The 21104-nt window shown below is 47.7% G+C and overlaps 1 protein-coding gene across 1 annotated transcript in view; it reads right to left on the bottom strand.

Moving 5' to 3' along the window:
• Window positions 1-16319: 16319 nt before the first annotated feature.
• LOC137341414 (transient receptor potential cation channel subfamily V member 5-like) overlaps window positions 16320-21104 on the bottom strand; it is a 65962-nt gene continuing 61177 nt past the window's right edge. Inside the window, exons 14-15 of the mRNA XM_068004526.1 lie at window positions 20733-20839; window positions 16320-17248 (exon numbers count right to left, since the gene is read on the bottom strand). Of these exons, the coding sequence (XP_067860627.1) occupies window positions 17005-17248; window positions 20733-20839 (351 nt within the window). The 3' untranslated portion in view covers window positions 16320-17004. The remainder of the gene's footprint in view (window positions 17249-20732; window positions 20840-21104) is intronic.

The raw sequence follows: 21104 nt of genomic DNA, 5'->3' as shown, positions 1-21104 counted from the left end.
AGGTTTTAAGGAGCGACTTAAAGGAGGAGAGAGAGGCAAAGAGGTTTAGGGAGGGAATTCCAGAGCTTGGTGGGGGGTGGGGAACATAGTCCTGTCTCATTACTCAATACTAGATCTAAAATACCCTGTCCTCTAGTTGAATCGTCAACATATTGATCTAGAAAACTGTCTTGAATGCATTCCATGAATTCATCCTCCAAACTACTTTTGCCAATTTGGTTTGCCCAGTCTACATGAAGATTAAAGTCCCCCATGATTACTGCATTACCTTTGTTACATGCTCCTCTAATTTCCTGATTTATACTCTGTCCAGCACTATAACTACTCTTAGGGGGTCACCAGTGTTTTCTGCCCCTTGTTATTTCTTATTTCCAACCATTTTGATTCTACTTCCTGATCTTCAGAGCCAAGATCCTTTCTCACCACTGTCCTTACCTCATCCTTTATTATCAGGGCCACCCCCACCTATTCCATTTTGTTTGTCTTTTCTAAAAGTCAAGTATCCTGGAATATTTAGTTCCCAATCTTGGTCACCCTGCAACCCGTTTCAGTAATGGCAGCTAGATCAAAACCCTTTATCTCTATTTGTGCCGTTAACTCATCTACCTTGTTACAAACGCTTTGTGCATTCAGATACAGCACCTTTAATTTTAACTTTTTTTCCCTGATGTGACCATAGTCACTAATGCCCGATTACCTTTGTTGAACTCTCTGTCCCTTCCTAACACACACTGCTTGCTTTTACCCAAATCACTACCTTGCTCTACAGCCTTGACATTTCTTTAGAATCATAGAAAGGTTACAGTGCAGGAGGAGGCCATTCGGCCCATCGGGTCCACGCCGGCTCTATGCAAGAGCAATCCAGCTAGTCCCACTGCCCCGCCCTTTCCCTGTAGCCCTGCAATTTTTTTACTTTCAAGTACTTATCCAGTTCCCTTTTAAAAGCCATGATTGAATCTGCCTCCACCCACTGCCAACCCGCCACCATTGCAAAATCGAGCCCAAGGGGTGGGAGAAGTTTGGAATGCTGTTCTGCAAACAGCAGTTGATGCTAACTCAATTGTGAATTCTAAATCTGAGATTGATAGATTTCTGTGAACCAAGGATATTAAGGGATATGGGGCTACGGCAGGTATATGGAGTTTGGTCACAGGTCCGCCATGATCTCATTGAATGGCGGAACAGGCTTGAGGGGCTAAACGCCACTGCCACTTGCTGCCTCCTGATATGCACCACCTTCTTCTGCGAGAAAGCGGGACGTGTGTCTGGGTGATGTGCCTGTCATGGTTGAATAGCTGCCAGTGTGTGTGGCCTGTGAGTTGTGGGTAGGCGCTTTGCAACAGAAGTAATGTGTACTAAGGGTGAGAGGAAGCATCTGATTGGAAGAGTTGAGTTCTGATGGAAAGAGTTTGTTGGTAGGTGGGTGATGGGGGGGTTTAGTGTGTGGAGCAGTGGATGCGGCTCGTGGTGCAGTTGGTAGGAGACGCCATTTGACAGTTGACCTCACTCACCTTGACCACTCATGTCAAAGCATTGAACTTTTTCCTGCACTGCATCCATGTTCATGATGCTGTGTGTCTGGCATTAACTTCGTCCTCTGCTGTCTCCCTCTGCCTTTTGGGTATATGTCTGGAGTGTCTCTTGCCCCCCTCCCCGGTCCACTGCGGATATAAGAACATAAGAAATAGGAGCAGGAGTAGGCCAATCGGCCCTTCGAGCCTGCTCCGCCATTCAATAAGATCATGGCTGATCTGATCCTAACCTAATATAGGATGTGACTCCAACCCCCACACCAATGTGGCTGACTCTTAACTGCTGTCTGAAGTGGCCTAGCAAGCTACTCAGTTGAAACAAACAGAAGAAGGCACCATCTCCTCGGGGCTACAAGAGATGGGCAAAAAACGTCGGCCTTGCCAGCGACACCCACTTCCTGAGAATGAATTTTTTTAAATGATTGAGCACCCCAAGGAATTAAGTGGCAACGCAGCAAATCTTTATAATTGAGTCCTATTTAATTGAAGTACTTTCCTAAAGCATGTTGTCTGCATGTTCAAGCCATGTTTTATATGTGTAATAAATGTCTTCCCGCACATGGGCTTTTGCGTGTTCTTTTGCACTTCAGAACGTACAAAACTAAACTTCATCCTCCATGTGAAGGTTCACCCCTTTCTGATTCTGATGAAAAATCTTCTGTTGAAGGAAATCTGACAAAGGGTCTTCGACCTGAAATGTTAACTCTGTTTCTTTCTCCACAGATGCTGCCCTGAATTGCTGAGCTTTTCCTGCATTTTCTGCTTTTATTTCAGATTTCCAGCAGCCGCAGTATTTTGCTTTTGGTTGAAGGTTCACTTCTTTCTCCTTTGCCCAGTGAGGCAAACACAGTCACTTATCACTGTCCACGTTGAGTACAGCATTCAGTTTGGACCACAGGCACATCAATCTTGAGAACATATGCTGTTTCAGCGTGACAATAGATGCAGATCCTGCAAACATTTAAGGTCGATATTAACCCCCTCACGATGGGCCGGAGAGGGTCAGGGGGGAGGGGTTAAAAATTTAAAATCACAAAACGTGACCCCAACTCGCCGCGTACATGCCTGCCACCATTTTTACGGCGCCGGGTCGCGAGGCTTGTCTTTGTCCCGCTCTGGAGAGACGGGACACCTCATTATAATATTTAAATCAGGCTCCCACAGTGCAGTTAGGAGCCTGATTTAAATCTAACGTTGGCCGTCAGGATTTCGGGAAACCCGGCAACTAAATGGAGATGAGAGCAGCCGGATCCAGCAGCTAAGTGCTTTTCCAGCACTGCTTGTGAGCCAGGAGGAGCAGGAATGTTCTTCCGACCCCTCAAGCAAACCTTCTGCCGATTGCAGCCTCTCCTCGCTGCCGCGATCGGTCGACTTCCCCCCGCCCCCAAACCTGTGATCATGAGCCTTCTGGCCAGTGATCTGCTGACCTCCCCCCCATGCCCCATGACCTTTCCCTCCCACCTGATTGCCGGTCCGATCCACTCACCCCCTTATGCCCCACGATCTTTGATAATTGCAGGGGACCGTCCCCAATGGTCCCAACTGCGGCCTTCTACTGCAGGCTTTCCCGCCCGACAGCCGACCAGCCTGTCAATCTGGTCGGCTGTTGAGCGGGCAACGCAACCAAAATAATGATAATGAGGTCCTGCTGATAAATGATTATGACCCCATAAATATCGGGGTCAAAGGGTCTGGTTGTAATGACTGGTACCACCAGTAACATGTCTCTGTAGGCAATCTTAAAGCTCAGATGCAACGTAGTGATGTTAAAACCCTTGGATCTCTGCAACTCTTAGTATCACTGTCACTATGTTGGAATAAGTGTTTATAAAAGACTCTCAATGCGCTTCTTTGATGCTGACACAACTTTCAACTATCATAGTGGGAATGGAACACACTACATTGAAAAAAGCATGCACGGTGCAGTATGTTGGGGGAACTATGCACATTGCAGTACATTGAGGGAACCATGCACATTGCAGTACATTGAGGGAACCATGCACATTGCAGTACATTGAGGGAACCATGCACAGTGCAGTACATTGAGGGAACCATGCACATTGCAGTACATTGAGGGAACCATGCACATTGCAGTACATTGAGGGAACCATGCACAGTGCAGTACATTGAGGGAACCATGCACATTGCAGTACATTGAGGGAACCATGCACATTTCAGTACATTGAGGGAACCATGCACATTGCAGTACATTGAGGGAACCATGCACATTTCAGTACATTGAGGGAACCATGCATAGTGCAGTACATTGAGGGAACCATGCACATTGCAGTACATTGAGGGAGCCATACACATTTCAGTACATTGAGGGAACCATGCACAGTGCAGTACATTGAGGGAACCATGCACATTGCAGTACATTAAGGGAACCATGCACATTGCAGTACATTGAGGGAACCATGCACAGTGCAGTACATTGAGGGAACCATGCACATTGCAGTACATTGGGGGAACCATGCACATTGTAGTACATTGGGGGAACTATGCACATTGCATTACATTGGGGGAACCATGCACATTGTAGTACATTGGGGGAACTATGCACAGTGCAGTACATTGAGGGAATCATGCACATTGCAGTACATTGAGGGAACCATGCACAGTGCAGTACATTGAGGGAACCATGCACAGTGCAGTACATTGGGGGAACTATGCACAGTGCAGTGGATTGAGGGAACCATGCACATTGCAGTACATTGGGGGAGCTATGCACAGTGAAGTGCATTGGGAGAACCATGCACAGTGCAGTACATTGAGGGAACCATGCACATTGCAGTACATTGGGGGAACTATGCACATTGCATTACATTGGGGGAACCATGCACATTGCAGTACATTGGGGGAATCATGCACATTGCAGTACATTGGGAGAACCATGCACAGTGCAGTACATTGAGGGAACCATGCACATTGCAGTACATTGGGGGAACCATGCACATTTCAGTACATTGGGGGAACTATGCACAGTGCAGTGGATTGAGGGAACCATGCACATTGCAGTACATTGGGGGAACTATGCACATTGCAGTACATTGAGGGAACCTTGCACATTGCAGTACATTGAGGGAACCTTGCACATTGCAGTACATTGGGGGAATCTTGCACATTGCAGTACATTGGGGGAACTATGCACAGTGCAGTACATTGAGGGAACCATGCACATTTCAGTACATTGAGGGAACCATGCACATTGCAGTACATTGAGGGAACCATGCACAGTGCAGTACATTGAGAGAACCATGCACATTGTAGTACATTGGGGGAACTATGCACAGTGCAGTACATTGGGGGAACCATGCAGAGTGCAGTTTATTAAGAGAATCATGCACAGTTCATTGCATTGGGAGAACCATACACAGTGAAGTACATTGGGAGAACCATGCATAGTGCAGTACATTGGGGGAACCATGCACAGTGCAGTGCTTTAGGGGAACCATGCACAGTTCATTGCATTGGGAGAACCATGCACAGTAAAGTACATTGGGAGAACCATGCACAGTGCAGTACATTGGGAGAAACATGCACATTTCAATACTTTGGGGGAACCATGCACAGTGCAGTACATTGAGGGAACCATGCACAGTGCAGTACATATGGGGAACCATGCACAGTGCAGTGCTTTAGGGGAACCATGCACAGTTCATTGCATTGGGAGAACCATGCACAGTGAAGTACATTGAGGGAACCATGCACAGTGCAGTACATTGAGGGAACCATGAACAGTGCTGTGCTTTAGGGGAACCATGCACAGTTCATTGCATTGGGAGAACCATGCACAGTAAAGTACATTGGGAGAACCATGCACAGTGCAGTTCATTGGGAGAACCATGCACAGTGCAGTACATTGGGGGAACCTTGCACAGTGAAGTACATTGGGAGAACCATGCATAGTGCAGTACATTGGGGGAACCTTGCACAGTGAAGTACATTGGGAGAACCATGCACAGTGCAGTACATTGGGGGAACCTTGCATAGTGCAGTACATTGGGGGAACCTTGCACAGTGAAGTACATTGGGAGAACCATGCATAGTGCAGTACATTGGGGGAACCTTGCACAGTGAAGTACACTGGGAGAACCATGCATAGTGCAGTACATTGGGGGAACCATGTACGTTTCAATACTTTGGGGGAACCATGCACATTGCAGTACATTGAGGGAACCATGCAAGTTGCAGTACATTGAGGGAACCATGCACATTGCAGTACATTGAGGGAACCGTGCACAGCACAGTACACTGCGAGAACTATGCATAGTCCAGTACATTGGATAAGCCATGCACAGTGCAGTACATTGGGAGAACCATGCGCATTGCAATACATTGGGTAAGCCATGCACCATCCAATCTTCAGCCAATTTGATTCATCAAAAAACCACTGAGTTTACTGGACACAGCAAAGCCTACAGGCCCCGACAACATCCTGACTGTAATGCCGAAGACCTGCGCCTCTAGCCAAACTGTTCCAGTACAGCTACAACACTGCCATCTACCCGACAATATGGAAAATTGCCCAGGTATGTCCAGTCCACAAAAAGCCGGGCAAATCCAATCCGGCCAATTACCGCCCCATCAGTCTACTCTCAATCATCAGCAAAGTGATGGAAGGTGTCATCAACAGTGCCATCAAGTGGCCCTTACTCACCAATAACCTGCTCACTGATGCTCAGTTTGGGTTCTGCCAGGACCATTCGGCTCCAGACCTCATTACAGCCTTGATCCAAACATGGACAAAAGAGCTGAATTCCAGAGGTGAGGTGAGAGTGAATGCCTGTCACATCAAAGAATCATTCGACCAAGTGTGGCATCAAGGAGCTCTAGTAAAACAGAAGGCAATGGGATCGGGGAAAACTCTCCATTGGCTAGAGTTAACCTGGCACAAAGGAAGATGGTAATGGTTGTTGGAGACCAAACATCTCAGCCCCAGGACATTGCTGCAGGAGTTCCTCAGGGCAGCATCCTAAGCCCAACTATCTTCAGTTGCTTCATCAATGAGCTGCCCTCCATTATAAGGTCAGAGTGGGGCTGATCACTGATGACTGCACAGTGTTCAGCTCCATTTACAATTAGTCAGATAATGAGGAATTATTTAAAGGAAATAAATAAAGTCCATTTCACATGCAGCAAGACCTGGACAACATCCAGGCTTGGGCTGATAAGTGATAAGTAACATTCGTGCCGGACAAGTGCCAGGCAATGACCATCTCCAACAAGAGGGAGTCTAACCACCTCCCCTTAACATTCAATGACATTACCATTGCCGAATCCCCCACCATCAATATCCTGGGGGCTCACCATTGACCAGAAACTCGACTGGACCAACCACATAAATGCCGTGGCTACTATAGCAGGTCAGAAGCTGGGTATTCTGCGCTGGGCAGCTCATCTCCTGACTCCCCAAAGTCTCTCCATCACATTAAGGTACAAGTCAGGAGTGTGATGGAATATTCTCCACTTGCCTGGATGGGTGAAGCTGCAATAACACTTAAGAAGCTCGACACCATCCAGGACAAAGCAGTCCACTTGATTGGCACCCCATCCACCACCTTAAACATTCACTCCCTCCACCATCAGTGCACCGTGGCTACAGTGTGTACCATCCACAGGATGCACTGGAGCAACTCGCCAAGGCTTCTTCGACAGCACCTCCCAAACCCGAGACCTCCACCACCTAGAAGGACAAGGGCAGCAGGTGCATGGGAACACCATCACCTCCAAGCTCCCCTCCAAGTCACAAATCATCCTGATTTGGAATTATATCGCCTTTCCTTCATCATCACAGGGTCAAAATCCTGGAACTCTCGATCTAAAAGCACTGTGGGTGGACCTTCACCACCAGGACTGCAGTGTTTTAAGAAGAAGGTTCACCACCTTCTCAAGGACAACTAGGATGGGCAATAAATGCCGGCCTTGACAGTGACGCCCACATCCCAAGAATGAATATTAAAAGTTGGATATTGCAGTCCTTTATAACTATTTCCTTTTTGAGGGGCAGTCTTTAAGTTTGGTGCTTGTGTGTAACATTTAGATACACACGGAATAGGGTAAATCAGCTCAGCCCCAGACTGGATGGACATGCTTTGGCCCCTAAGATTCATCATACAATGAGCTCTTGATCTCAGCTCTGCCTTCTGAGGAAGTCTGCAAACCATGATTTCTGTTGCTAAAGGTTTTTTTCAGGAATATCAGTGTGGTGCTGGCGCCCACTTGACTTCCAGTTTTCCCTCCACTATCAAGAAGCTACCACCAACACACAGTGAGGGAGAGAGACAATCTTAAATGGGCACCATGAATCCACCATTCACAGAGTCTCCCCGCTACACTGACTTTGCTTATTATCCCTGTGTTAAATCTCACCGTAGTCACCAAAAGGGTTAAATGCAGTAAAGATATTACACCATTTTAGGCATGAGTGAATGAGAACAAGTCTTATCGGTGGTTGGATCTTATCAGCTCAGAGCTATTATCACTTTCTGCACAATAAGTATTTCAACCATCTGCACATGACAACTAATCAAGATTGAAACTCAGCCATAACTCCCCTGGGCAATTTGTGTTCTTACATGTTTACAACTACCCAGGATCAATCAGCCAGAGATGGAGGCCAGTTATTCAGAGATCGCTGGAGCAATTAAAAGGAATATACGTAGCTTAGAGAGTAGTTTGCTCTGTTGTACACCAACACGGTAAAAGTCGCTGCCTGAATACACAATTACGACGGAATGATCTTCCAATAACCATTTCCAAACAAGGACGGACATTCTGACCACCTCTATTCAGGAAGTGACCGTTGTTTGAAAAACAGGGACCCCATGAAAGTGTTCGACCACTTATCCCTCCATATGCTGCACTGTCGGATGAGACGTTAAACTGAGGTCCCCTTTCAGGTGGACGTAGAAGATCCCATGGCACTATTTCAAAGAAGGGATGGGGAGTTCTCCCCGATGTCCTGGCCTTATTTATACCTCAAGTAACATCTCTAAAAAAAGATTACCTGGTCATTATCTCATTGCTGTTTGTGGGATCTTGCTGTGTGAAAATTGATTGCCACGTTTGCCTACATTAAACAGTGACTGCACTTCAAAAATACTTCATTGACTGTAAAGTGCTTTGGGAGAGCCTGAGGTCGTGAAAGGTGCTGTAGAAATGCAAGTTTTTCTTTCTTTTCATAGAGGGAGGTGGGGACAATTCTGTTCGGATCATATCTAAACTACCCTGAGCCTCAGCCAAAGTCCCATCACAGGATAAAGGGGTCTCCAGTCAATCACTTCAGTATCTTTAGGGTCCAATCCCATTTGTCCAACAAATTGCCAATACCACAGTCACACTTTGCTCATTATGTCCCACAATAGTCTGTGTACCATCTCGGAGGATCAAACTATCAAAACCTGGATAAACGGTATCTTGGATATTTAAATGATCAGTAAAGATAAAGAAAAAGAAAATAAAGACTTGCATTTATATAGCGCCTTTCACAACCTCAGACGTCCCAAAGCACTTTACGGCCAATTAATTATTTTTGAACTGTAGTCACTGTTGTAATGTAGGAAACGCGGCAGCCAATTTGCACACAGCAAGGTCCCACAAACAGCAATGAGATAAATGACCAGACCATCTGTTTTAGGTGTTGGTTGAGCGATAAATATTGGCCCAGGACCCTGGGGAGAACTCCACTGCTTTTCTTCCAAATAGAGCCACAGGATCTTTTACATTCACCTGAGATGGCAAACAGGACTTTGGTTTAACATCTCATCTGAAAGACAGCACCTCTGACAGTAAAGCACTCCTTCACTACTGTGTTGAAGTACCAGCCTAGATTATGTGCTCATAACTGGAGTGGGACTTGAACTCATGACCTTTCTGACTCAAAAAGGCAAGGGTGCTACCCACTGAGCCGTGGCTGACACCTTAATATTGATAAATGGACACTATAAACACCTATCAATCTGGCCTTGGGATGATATTGCAGCATTGAACGGATAGGGGATCATGGATGGGCTTGATGACCTTTTCTCACCTTTCTTTACATACCTGTTGACATGACGTGGGAAACCATGAGTCGAGATGCCAGGCTATCCCTGTATATTTCACGCCATGGGCCAGCATGTGTGAGTGTGGGAAGCAGGCTACCTTATGTCTCACACAAGAACCTTTTTTTTCTCTCCTGGCTATGGGTGACAGCCTGCATATTTGTGATGGTACAATTTCCACTTGATCAATACAGAGCCTGAAAATACATAGCTTGAATCACAACACCCCAGAGATGGTGTCAGCCATGGCTCAGTTGGTAACACTCTTGCCTCAGAGTTAGAAAGTTATAAATTCAAACCCTACTCTATAGAGACTTGAACACAAAATCCAGGCTGATTCCCTCAGTGTAGTACTGAGGGAGTGCTGCACTGTTGGATGGTGCTGTCCTTGGATGAAATGTTAAACCAAAGCCCTCTCTGCCCTCTTAGGTTGATGTAAAAGATCACAAGGTGCTATTTGAAGAAGAGCAGTGGTGTTTTCCCTGGTGTCCTGGCCAATATTTATCCCTCAACCAACACCTAAAAACAGATTATCTGATCATTATCATATTGCTGTTTGTGAGACCTTGCTGCGTGCAAATTGGCTGCTGTGTTTCCTACATTACAACAGTAAGTACTTCATTGGCTGTAAAGCACTTTGGGACGTCCTGAGGTCGTGAAAGACGCCAAATAAATGCATGTCTTTTATTTTCTCACCCGTAGTGACAGAATATTCTGATCCGTATCAAACAATTTGCTTTGTGGGTCACTTGAGGGACTATATATAACAATCAGCACCAAAATCACAATAAAAATACACAGACAGCACCACTGATGGCCCAGTGGAAAGATCCACTGCCAAGATTGGGTTTTGAGGCATACACACCAGGAAGGCTCCAGAATCAATCTCCAGTTTGCGTTCAGTTATCTCATCTCTGTGATGGCTGGGCGCTGCAATTGAACTCAGGACCATGAGCCAGGGCAGCCATTGCTGATCATAATCACTGTCGTAATGAACATGTGCATGGATGTCATGTTGGGACAGGGTCAGGATCAGCTATGATGCTCCCCTTTGTCGAATAGCCAGCCGATACTTACCGTCGCGGCTCGCACAGGAAGAACGGCTACTCGGATACGGCGGGGCAGCCTGGGCATGTGGACTCTACGCAAAGCTTCTTATTGCCTGCAATGCCAAATCGGTGAACTGATGCCTCGAAGGTTCTGACCCGGAAGTCACTGCTGCTTTGCTGCTTGGTGATCTGCTAATTCCTGGTCCCTGCCACAGCTTGAAGCCGACACTCCAGGTGCCTCAGGCTAGGAGTGGAATCTGTCCGGTGTGCTGCAAATGGGGATTCCTGGTCTTGCAATACATCAGGATAGAGCCCCAGACCTCGGGCATATCAGAGCTGTCCGATACAAACCACAGCCAGGAGTGGCAGTCAGATCAGTGAGAATCGGCCATGGTTCTGTGAACCTGGATAGGATTCGAGGGAGTGAGTGCAGCTGTGAACCTGGGCGGGGGGGAGGGGGTGAAATGTCTCTCTGTGAACTGTGGGGGGTGGGGGGGAGTGTCTCTCTGTGAGCTGGGGGGGGGGAGTGTCTCTCTGTGAACTGGGGGAGGTGAAGTGTCTCTCTGTGAACTGTGGTGGGGGGAGTGTCTCTCTGTGAACTGGGGGGGGGGTGAAGTGTCTCTCTGTGAAGGGGGAGGGGAGATGCCTCTGTGAAGGGGGAGGGGAGACCCCTCTGTGAAGGGGGAGGGGAGATGCCTCTGTGAAGGGGGAGGGGTGATGCCTCTGTGAAGTGGGAGGGGAGACCCCTCTGTGAAGGGGGAGGGGAGACCCCTCTGTGATGGGGGAGGGGAGACCCCTCTGTGAAGGGGGAGATGAGACGCCTCTGTTAAGGGGGAGGGGAGACACCTCTGTGAAGGGGGAGGGGAGATGCCTCTGTGAAGGGGGAGGGGAGATGCCTCTGTGAAGGTGATGGGGAGATGCCTCTGTGAAGGGGGAGAGGAGACCCCTCTGTTAAGGGGGAGGGGAGATGTCTCTGTGAAGGGGGAGGGGAGATGTCTCTGTGAAGGTGATGGGGAGATGCCTCTGTGAAGGGGGAGGGGAGATGTCTCTGTTAAGGGGGAGAGGAGACCCCTCTGTTAAGGGGGAGGGGAGATGCCTCTGTGAAGGGGGAGGGGAGATGCCTCTGTGAAGGGGGAGGGGAGATGTCTCTGTTAAGGGGGAGAGGAGATGTCTCTGTGAAGGGGGAGGGGAGACCCCTCTGTGAAGGGGGAGAGGAGATGCCTCTGTGAAGGAGGAGAGGAGATGCCTCTGTTAAGGGGGAGGGGAGATGCCTCTGTGAAGGGGAGGGGAGATGTCTCTGTGAAGGGGAGGGGAGATGCCTCTGTTAAGTGGGAGGGAGAGGCCTCTGATAAGGGGGAGGGGAGATGTCTCTGTGAAGGGGGAGGGGTGATGCCTCTGTGAAGGGGGAGGGGTGATGCCTCTGTGAAGTGGGAGGGGAGACCCCTCTGTGAAGGGGGAGGGGAGATGCCTCTGTGAAGGGGGAGGGGTGATGCCTCTGTGAAGTGGGAGGGGAGACACCTCTGTGAAGGGGGAGAGGAGATGCCTCTGTGAAGGGGGAGGGGAGACCCCTCTGTGAAGGGGGAGGGGTGATGCCTCTGTGAAGGGGGAGGGGTGATGCCTCTGTGAAGTGGGAGGGGAGACCCCTCTGTGAAGGGGGAGGGGAGATGCCTCTGTGAAGGGGGAGGGGTGATGCCTCTGTGATGGGGGAGGGGAGACCCCTCTGTGAAGGGGGAGATGAGACGCCTCTGTTAAGGGGGAGGGGAGACACCTCTGTGAAGGGGGAGGGGAGATGCCTCTGTGAAGGGGGAAGGGAGATGCCTCTGTGAAGGGGGAGGGGAGACCCCTCTGTGAAGGGAGAGGGAAGATGCCTCTGTGAAGGGGGAGGGGAGATGTCTCTGTGAAGGTGATGGGGAGATGCCTCTGTGAAGGGGGAGAGGAGATGCCTCTGTGAAGGGGAGGGGAGATGCCTCTGTTAAGGGGAGAGGAGATGCCTCTGTGAAGGGGAGGGGAGATGCCTCTGTTAAGGGGGAGAGGAGATGCCTCTGTGAAGGGGAGAGGAGATGCCTCTATGAAGGGGGAGGGGAGATGCCTCTGTGAAGGGGGAGAGGAGATGCCTCTGTGAAGGGGAGGGGAGATGCCTCTGTTAAGGGGGAGAGGAGATGCTTCTGTTAAGGGGGAGAGGAGATGCCTCTGTGAAGGGGGAGGGGAGATGCCTCTATGAAGGGGGAGGAGAGATGCCTCTGTGAAGGGGGAGAGGAGATGCCTCTGTGAAGGGGAGAGGAGATGCCTCTGTGAAGGGGAGAGGAGATGCCTCTGTGAAGGGGAGAGGAGATGCCTCTGTGAAGGGGAGAGGAGATGCCTCTGTTAAGGGGGAGAGGAGATGCCTCTGTGAAGGGGGAGAGGAGATGCCTCTGTTAAGGGGGAGAGGAGATGCCTCTGTTAAGGGGGAGAGGAGATGCCTCTGTGAAGGGGAGAGGAGATGCCTCTGTTAAGGGGGAGAGGAGATGCCTCTGTGAAGGGGGAGAGGAGATGTCTCTGTTAAGGGGGAGAGGAGATGTCTCTGTGAAGGGGGAGGGAGAGGCCTCTGTTAAGGGGGAGGGGAGATGCCTCTGTTAAGGGGGAGGGGAGATGCCTCTGTTAAGGGGGAGGGGAGATGCCTCTGTTAAGTGGGAGGGAGAGGCCTCTGATAAGGGGGAGGGGAGATGCCTCTATGAAGGGGGAGGAGAGATGCCTCTATGAAGGGGAGGGGAGATGTCTCTGTGAAGGGGGAGGGAGACGCCTCTGTGAAGGGGGAGGGGAGACGCCTCTGTGAAGGGAGAGTAACTGTTCAGCTGGCCTTTGGGGAAGTGACAGTTGCCGGGTCTGATTTGTGTAAGTGTTTTGACATGCTCCACGGTTCAAGAAGCAAGATTAAAATCTAACTCCGAGGAATGAAAATCTCTCTAACAGCATGGGGAGAACACAATATGCCAGGCAACCCTTGATTCAAACATCAGAGCTTGAGTTTACTATCCAAGACATGTAACAAAGCAGCAACATGCTGCATTACAACTGGTCGAACATAATTTCACGCTCGTGATTCCGTTTACGTCAAACTCCTGACCTTGACCAAGCCAGTGGGAAATGTAATAAGTAAAGGTGAGATACTCCCAACATGGGGAGCTAGGTCGGTAAAGTAGAAAGCCAGGAATGCAGGCCTTAACTTGTTCAGTTAGGGTAAGGTGCGTGGTATGGGCGGGGTGGAGGGACGCAGTGAGGGAACTTACAGAGAGAAAAATACAAAGAATGAAGAGAGAGATTAATGGAAATATTTAGGGTGTTGTGACCTAATTCATTCTGTAATGTAAGAAACGGGGATGCTAAACTCACCGCAAGTGCCTACTGAGGCAGACTATAACATCATTTAAAAGGGATTTGAAAATTTGAAAAGGAAGCATAGAAAAGGATATGGGAAAGGGCTGGGAGATGGGATTAGAACGCAGGAAAGTACTGAAACAGAACAGACTCTGTAGTCAAGAGAAATAGATTAGTGAAGACAAATGTAGGTCCCTTACAGTCAGAAATGGGGGAAATTATAATGGGGAACAAAGAAATGGCAGAACAATTAAACACATACTTTAGTTCTGTCTTCACAAAGGAGGACACAAATAACCTCCCAGAAATGTTAGGGAACCAAGGGTCTAGTGAGAGGGAGGAACTGAAGGAAATCAGTATTAGTAAAAAAAATAGTGCTAGTGAAATTAATGGGGCTAAAGGCTGACAAATCCCCAGGGCCTGATAATCTATATCCCAGAGTACTAAAGGAAGTGGCCCTGGAAATAATGCATGCATTGGTGATCATCTTCCAAAATTCTATGGACTCTGGAACAGTTCCTACAGATTGGAGGGTGGCAAATGTAACCCCACTATTTAAAAAAGGAGGGAGAAAAAAACAGGGAATTACAGACCAGTTAGCCTGATATCAGTAGTGGGGAAAATGCTAGAGTCTATTATAAAAGATGTGATAACAGAACACTTGGAAGGCATTAACGGGATTGGACAAAGTCAGCATGGGTTTATGAAAGGGAAATCATGCTTAACAAATCTACTGGAGTTTTTTGAGGATGTAACTAGTAGAATAGATCAGGGAGAACCAGTGGATGTGGTGCATTTCGATTTTCAGAAGGCTTTTGATAAGGTCTCACACAAGAGGTTAGTGTGCAAAATTAAAGCACACAGGATTGGGGGGAATACACTGGCATGGATTGAGAATTGGTTGACAGACAGGAAACAGGAATAAACGGGTCTTTCTCCGGGTGGCAGGCAGTGACTAGTGGGGTACCGCAGGGATCAGTGCTTGGGCCCCAGCTATTCACAATATATATCAATGATTTGGATGAGGGAACTAAATGTAACATTTCCAAGTTTGCAGACGACACAAAGCTGGGGTGGAATGTGAGCTGTGAGCAGGATGAAAAGAGGTTCCAATATGATTTAGACAAGTTGGGTGAGTGGGCAAGAACGTGGCAGATGCAGTATAATGTGGATAAATGTGAGGTTATCCACTTTGGTTGTAAAAACAGAAAGGCAGATTATTATCTGAATGGTGATAGATTGGGAAAAGGGGAGGTGCAATGAGACCTGGGTGTTCTTGTACACCAGTCGCTGAAAGCGAGCATTCAGGTGCAGCAAGCAGTTAGGAAGGCAAATGGTATGTTGGCCTTCATTGCAAGAGGATTTGAGTACAGGAGCAGGGATGTCTTACTACAGTTGTACAGGGCCTTGGTGAGACCACATCTGGAGTATTGTGTGCAGTTTTGGTCTCCTTATCTGAGGAAGGATGTCCTTGCCATGGAGGGAGTGCAACGAAGGTTTACCAGACTGATTCCTGGGATAGCAGGACTGATGTATGAGGAGAGATTTGGTCGACTAGGCCTATATTCACTAGAGTTTAGAAGAATGAGAGGTGATCTCATCCAAAAATATAAAATTCTAACAGGACTAGACAGACTAGATGCAGGGAGGATGTTCCCGATGGCTGGGGAGTCCAGAACCAGGGGTCACAGTCTCAGGATACAGGGTATGCCATTTAGAACCGAGATGAGGAGAAATTTCTTCATTCAGAGGGTGGTGAACCTGTGGAATTCTCTACCACAGAAGGCAGAGGAGGCCAAGTCATTAGATGTATTCAAGAAGGAGATGGATATATTTCTTAATGCTAAAGGGATCAAGGGATATGGGGAAAAAGCGGGAATAAGGTACTGAGTTAGACGATCAGCCATGATCATTTTAAATGGCGGAGCAGGCCCGAAGGGCCGAATGGCCTACTCTTGCTCTTACTTTCTATGTTTCTATGTTTCTATGTCCATGTGGCTGTTCCCAAAAAAAATCAATCCTCCTCAATCATCCAACCCTCAAATATCTATCCAACTCTCCCTTAAATGTTCCCACACCATCAGCTCCCATTGTCTTCTCGGGCATTTGTGGCTCCACACATTCATCCCCCTCTTGTTAAACCTAAACTAGTTAAACCTACATTAGCTAAACCTAAACTTTCTGTGCGCCTTCCTTCTTCCGAGCCGAAGCCTGTGCCCTTTGAAGAGCTAGCATTGGCACGGGTGCAAAGGGCTGAATGGCCTCCTTCTGAGCTGTAATTTCTAGGATGCTCACCATAAACAAAGGCGCAGAATTCAATAAAGATTTATTAGTTTTTTATATATATATTTAAAATGTCACATCAATAGGTAGAAGTCTCAATCTTCATGTTGGTCAATGTAGAATGACTTCTGATCACCTTGAATTCCAAGTGGACATCTTTTACACCAACACAGTCAGTAATGTCATCTTTCTAAGGAATTCTGTATTACATGTATGCACCACATAGTCCTGCAATTACATGACACATGTAACTCACTCCCAGGTATACATTATTCTATCTATAAACCATCCAAATGCCAAGATTAGATTCCAGCTTGTAACTCACTCTGGGTTATCCACTATCTTATACGTCAGTCATCTGATCCACTCGATTAAATCCCAACCTATAATTTACTCCCAGGTATCTATTACAAAGCATCTGAACCCCTTGATCAAAAGTAAGATTCTCACAGATTTAAGACAAGGAGAAGGAAACTCAGCAAATATAATGAGGTTCAGTTAAATAGGCTGAAAGAGGAACTTCAGAAAATCCTCACCGTGAACTGTTCTTCTGAGCAAATGAGAGATACCAGTATCAAAGTATCAATGATACTTGCAACCTAGAAACCTTTAGGAGTTTATGTATGATAGACATCTTCGTCCCTCCATAGTAAAGCTCCCTACAGACTGACAGGAGAATGGACAGATGCAGTACTGACATGGAAGCTCCAATGGTAGTTGACACAGGATGTCTCTTGGAGTTTACAGATAACACTCGGCCTCTTTAACCTCATTGTAAGCATCATCAGAGAAATGAGTCCTGGATCTGCGCCGCAGAATATGCAGCTCTATGCTCGAGTTCAGTTCAGTATCACTCCTGACAGTGGATGGTCGGTCGATCTGCCCTTTCTCCATCTTGTTCTCAGATTCCTGATGCTCTTCTACCTTTGAAGGCTTGGGGCTGCAGCAGTTCTTCAGGGCATCGTTATCGTTCCTGTCTTCCACCCTGTGAGACCAAAACAGAGAGGTCACACAAATTAACAATTTGCATTTATATATCACCTTCGACATCTCAAAGTCATTTACAGAGGACGAATAGGGAGTGGATGATGAGCCTTTGTGAGGAGGTTGGGAGGGGGCCTGAAAACCTGGTGGAAGAGCTGTGTTTTGAGAAGGCCTATAAAGGTGGTGAGGGAGGCAGATAGCAAGAGGGGTTGAGAAAGAAAAAAAGAACTTCCATTTATAAAGCACCTGTCACAGCCTCATCATGCACCAAATGGCTTTACAACGAATGTAATACTTTTGAACTGTAGTCACTGCTGTTTTGTAGGCAAATGTGGCAGCCAATTTCTGCACAGCAAGGTCCCACAAATATCAATGAATGACCAGTTAATTAGTTTTTGGTGGTCTTGGTTGAGGGATAAATATTGGCCAGGACACCGGGAAAACGCCCCTGCCCTTCTTTGAATAGTGCCATGTGATCTTTTATGCCCACCTGAACAGGCAGATGGGACCTCGATTTACCATTGCATCTGAAAGACAGCACCTCTGGCAGTGCAGTACTCCCTCAGTGTTGCACTGAAGTGTTAGCCTAGATTATGTGCTCAAGTTCAGGTGTGAAGCTTGAACTGCCAAACTTCTAACAGTGCCACCAAGTTCCACAGAGTCATGCCCTGCCAGCAACGGCACAGCAGAGGGAGGGGGGATGCACAGTAGGCTCAGGGGACCAAAGAGCACTGGAATGGACATAAGGCCGGGGAAGACTGTAGAGGTAGGGTGGGGTGAGGCTGCGGAGGGATTTGAAGATGAGGATTTTAAATTTGATCCATTGAGGAATGAGGAGCCAGTGTTAGGTCGGCAAGGATGGGGGTGATGAGCAAGTAGGGCTTAGTGCAGGAAAGGATTGAGTGGTGAAGTTTTGGATGATTTGGATTTTATTGGAGGGTGGAGGGTGAGAAGCCAACAAGAGAGGGTGCGGTTATTTGGTGGGGGTCTCAAAATTGAAGGAAATTCTGGTTCAGGTCTGACTGCACAGAGGTGATTGTGGGGACAAGAGAGGTAGAGATGATTATCCTCAACATACTGGTATGAGGTGATGGCGGCTCTACTGATTATGCAACTAAGGAGTAGCATGTAGATGAAGAAGAGGAGGGAGCTAAAAATGGATCCTTGGAGAACTCTAGAATTGACCGTGTGGGAGTTGGAGGAAAAGCATTGCTGGAGATCTGCTGGCTGTTTTGGGACAGGTAAGAATGGAACCATGCAACAACAGTTCCATGGAGGTGGAGCAAGGAGGAGAGCAGTGAAAGTGGATGGTGTGATTGACTGTGCTGAAAGCAGCAGAAGGGATCAGGGAGGACAAAGAGGGATAACGTGCCATAGTTTTTTGACCAAAGTGGTGTCAGTACTATGAGCAAGGTGGAAACCAGACTGAAGACATTCAAACAGAGTTTTTGGAGCAGTGAGGATGAAGCTGGGAGGCAATTTCAAGGACCTTAGACAAGAAAGAGAAGTGAGAAGGTAAATTGGAGAGTACGGATGGGTCAAAAAGGAGGAGTGGGCAATGCCATCAGTTTTGAAAGGGAGAGGGGCCGTGCTTGAACAAAGGGAGACTGCATTTACAATGTTGGCAAGCACTGGGGTCACAAAACGTAGTTAGCGGTCAGGAGTTGGGTGGGAGAGGATTGCGGGACCAGGTGGTGAACTTCATGGAAGAGATGAGCTTGGAGAGGGTGGGGAGAGATGGGACTTGAAGAGTGATAGAGATCTGGGTCAGGGTGAGTGAACAACTTGGGATGATCAGGGGAGGGGAGAAGGGAGAGGCAGTGGGTAAGGAAATGGTGCAGTTAATCTCAATCTTTGAGACAAAGAAATCCATGAGTTCCTCATATTTAGTGTTGGAAGTGAAGGTGGAACGGGCAGAAGAATGGAATTTGAAGAGACATTTTGTCATGGAAAAAGTGGCAATGGCTTTGGCTGTGGATTGAGAAACATGGTAATGCTTGACATGGTCGAGCCAAGTCTGCCAGTGAAGGAGCCCAGTCATGCGTTAGGTCCACTTGAGACTGTGGCTCTCAGACTAGTTATCAGATGGAATAAATCAATTTACATTCATTTATGTTACGCACTTTCTTCAAGGCTGTTTTATAGGAGGCTTCACCTCTCACCTAGTGGGTGAATATTCCAGGATGAATCAGGATCTTCAGGAATGGTGGAGTAAATGGAAAAATATTGGAAGGGAAAATATTTAATTAATTATAAATACAACACCCTTCATGAAGATGGAAATCCACGCATTTATAAATGCCCTAGAAATTCGAGCGTACCCATTTTTGGGCGTATGGCGGCACAGGATTCAATGCCTGCACCTGAATGGTGAGGCCCGAGGCACCCCCAATATTGGGCCTCATTTCCATGGAGCTGGCGAGCTGCGGAGAACTGATGGTGAAGTGTAATGGAAGATCGGGCCACAACGACAGTAGCAGCAGCCCTTAGGAAGGTGAGGGCCAGGAAGGGTGGGCCATCAAGGGGGATAGGAGGTGGGCAATTGGGTCGCAATGTAGTGGTAGAGGCCGGCCCAGGGAGGGGGGGTGTGGGCAATGGCTGGGGGTGGGGGGGGTAAGTGATGGCTGAGAGGGTAGTAGCGGTGGCCAGGGGTCGGGGGGGGGGGGTGGTGACAGCCCGCATTCTTTTAATGTGGGGTCAGGAAGAACACTCTTGCTTTTCCTGGCTCCACATTCAGTTTATTATATTTTAAAAACTTACCTTGTTGGTTGCGGCCTAACAGGTGGTCGATGCCTTTAAGGACCGCATGTCAGGCTGCATGTAGACCTGGTTTTCCTGACTGCAGCCAATGCAAACCAATTGTGCAGCGGGGACCTCAAAAAGGCGTTACTCCCTTTATTTGAATATGCAAAGGGCCTAACGCATGTTTCAGGCGTGGGCACTGCACGCTGATTTTTTGGCCTTTACCAATATCATGGACGGTACATTTCTGGCTCATAATGAGCGTGTGCTTCCTGCCCACCATATTGGAGGCTTCGGAGACCATTTAGCGCCTGAAAAATAGGTACTGTGCGGCTGAATTACTCGGCCAATATTTTTTCATACTTCAATAGTCCAACTCCTCACTTACAGTCAGTGAGCTGTATGCTGACAACAGGATTCAATAAGTACCCTGTGCTAGGAGCAGGCAAGTAAGGAGTCATATTTTACACTTATTCACTTTCCTACTTGTCTATCACTTTAAATTCTGGGGCAGCTATTGTAAAACGGAGGTAATTTCCTGACTCCACACTACCGGAGAACCTTGTCCACCAACAGCGCATTATTTTTCAATCACCATGATTTGAATATCACCCGCAATGCATGCCCAAATTCCCGATTGTCCGGTGGGCTGCCCACTTGCAACGCGAAATGCAAAGGTGGCCCCCCATCTCGGACAATCTTTTCCCTGATCTATGCTGCTGGAATAGCTTCTAAGCTCTCACCAGATATACCAGCTGTTGTCAAGTCCAAGCTTCGCCCCGCAGATACCAGCACGAGACCAGAGAAATCTTGGAAGCCACCGCTCAAGGTGAATCGTTGATGCTATAATCTGTTACATGGAAGAAATAAATTTTAGTACATGATTGTTTGTAAAGCGCTTTGGGATGTCCTGAGGTCATGAAAGATGCTATATCAATGCAAGTCCTTTCCTTTCCTTTACTGAATCTCATGGGCAATAAGCCCATGATATTCCCACAATACAATCTTTGTGTCAGCTGTGGCTCAGTGGTAAGACTCGCACCTCTAACTCAAAAGGTTGTGGGTTCAAGTCCCACTCCAGAGACTTAAGCACAAAATCCAGACTGACACTTCAG

This window comes from Heptranchias perlo, chromosome 23, assembly GCF_035084215.1.
Source record: "Heptranchias perlo isolate sHepPer1 chromosome 23, sHepPer1.hap1, whole genome shotgun sequence".
NCBI classification, from domain to species: domain Eukaryota; kingdom Metazoa; phylum Chordata; class Chondrichthyes; order Hexanchiformes; family Hexanchidae; genus Heptranchias; species Heptranchias perlo.
Note: the sequence above shows the minus strand (reverse complement) of the source record. Positions and strands in the feature narration are given on the sequence as shown.